This window comes from Aplysia californica, unplaced genomic scaffold, assembly GCF_000002075.1.
Source record: "Aplysia californica isolate F4 #8 unplaced genomic scaffold, AplCal3.0 scaffold00354, whole genome shotgun sequence".
NCBI classification, from domain to species: Eukaryota; Metazoa; Mollusca; class Gastropoda; order Aplysiida; family Aplysiidae; genus Aplysia; species Aplysia californica.
Genome location: NW_004797624.1, coordinates 18,291 through 19,745, shown reverse-complemented (window position 1 = coordinate 19,745; position 1,455 = coordinate 18,291). Strand labels below are relative to the sequence as shown.

The window sequence follows — 1,455 nt, the reverse complement described above, 5'->3', positions numbered from 1 at the left end:
ATGAATGAATGAATGAATGAATGAATGAATGAATGAATGAATGAATGAATGAATGCACGAATGAATAACAACTGAAACCATCCCTGAATTACACCCTTGGTTAGCCTTTCATTTAAACATTCTAAATGAAGAAGAAGAGATCAACTCTCCCACCAGGAAGTTCAGCCCGGAAGCCTTTTGTTAGACATTCTTCACGATCAGGCACAGTGTAAGTCCCTGTTAGCTGTTAATAACTTTTAGCAAGTGACATACATTTCAATACGATTGTCATAATGATTTAATTTCTCACCCCAGTGCAGAGGGGAATCGAACTAAAATTTAGTGTCTATACTATAATACTGTGACCGCTGGAACTGCCATGCCACCAAAGACCGTGTAAAGTGGAGAATCTTTGATGCCACGCCAGAGACCACAAATTATACCTGGCGCTCATATGACCTTATGCAGTTGCGAGCGCCGTAAAACCTCTACTAAAACTAAAGCATATATTATATAATTAAATACTCTCTGGCCACACAAAGAATCCCAACATAACCGTACGACGCTTTCAGTTCCCCAAACGTTCTCTTCGCCGCTTTTCGTTCATTCACCTCACAAACTAGATCTAGCTTAATGTTTCATTCAGTCTTGATTGAAGTTGAAGCATTTTTCAGGTTGATTAGTAAGAATAACATGATTCTGCATGGTGTGTGTTATCTAATGATGGTGTTGGGAAAAACTAACAATTATTACGGAGGGCAATAAATAGAGACCCATATTTTTTTTTCTTTACTCAATTTATCTCTTTTTCTTTCTTTTTGTCAAAACCAATATCTTACTCTACTATATCTTTCTCACCTGCCATCCTTCCTTCCTTCCTTCCTTTTTATCTATCCATCTATCCATTTGTCGTTTTTCTCCTTCCGTCCTTTTTCTTTCTTTCTTTCTTTCTTTCTTTCTTTCTTTCTTTCTTTCTTTCTTTCTTTTTGTTCTTTTTTTCTGTTTCTATGTTTCTTTCTTTCTTTCTCGCCTTCCCCACAGGACTGACAGTGCCTGCCAGCATTATACTGGACAAAGGAGGTACATGTACTTTTGATTGCTAATCCTTGTGCTTGACTCACGTGCAGGATAAACCAGCCCAGGTCGGCCACACAGGTGACTGGGGCCACGTATCTTCCCGCCGCGTACTGCCACCTGGCGGGGAGCTCCTCACGCCGGTAACACGTCATGTTGGGGTGGAAGTGACGTAGCTTCTCCAGCACCTGATGATGGCGGGGGTTTTGGTTTAGTTTTAGAAGAGGTTTTACACGCGCTCGCAACTGCATACGGTCATAACTATGAGCGCAAGAAGATTAGAGGTGTTACAAGAGAGTAACAAACGTTAAAACAAGAAGGGGAGAAAAAGGACGATAGATGTTTGATAGGAAAGAAGAAGCAAACAACACCAGAGCACCCGCCAACCACCCATATTTTTTT

General features: G+C 40.6%; 1 protein-coding gene across 1 annotated transcript in view; it reads right to left on the bottom strand.

The window, feature by feature from the left end:
• Window positions 1-1,455, bottom strand: part of LOC101850658 (ectonucleotide pyrophosphatase/phosphodiesterase family member 5) — a gene marked incomplete at its 5' end in the record, with an annotated part of 21,148 nt that overhangs the window by 4,417 nt on the left and 15,276 nt on the right. Inside the window, 1 exon segment of the mRNA XM_005103017.2 lies at window positions 1,101-1,241. Coding sequence (XP_005103074.2) covers window positions 1,101-1,241 — 141 coding nt within the window.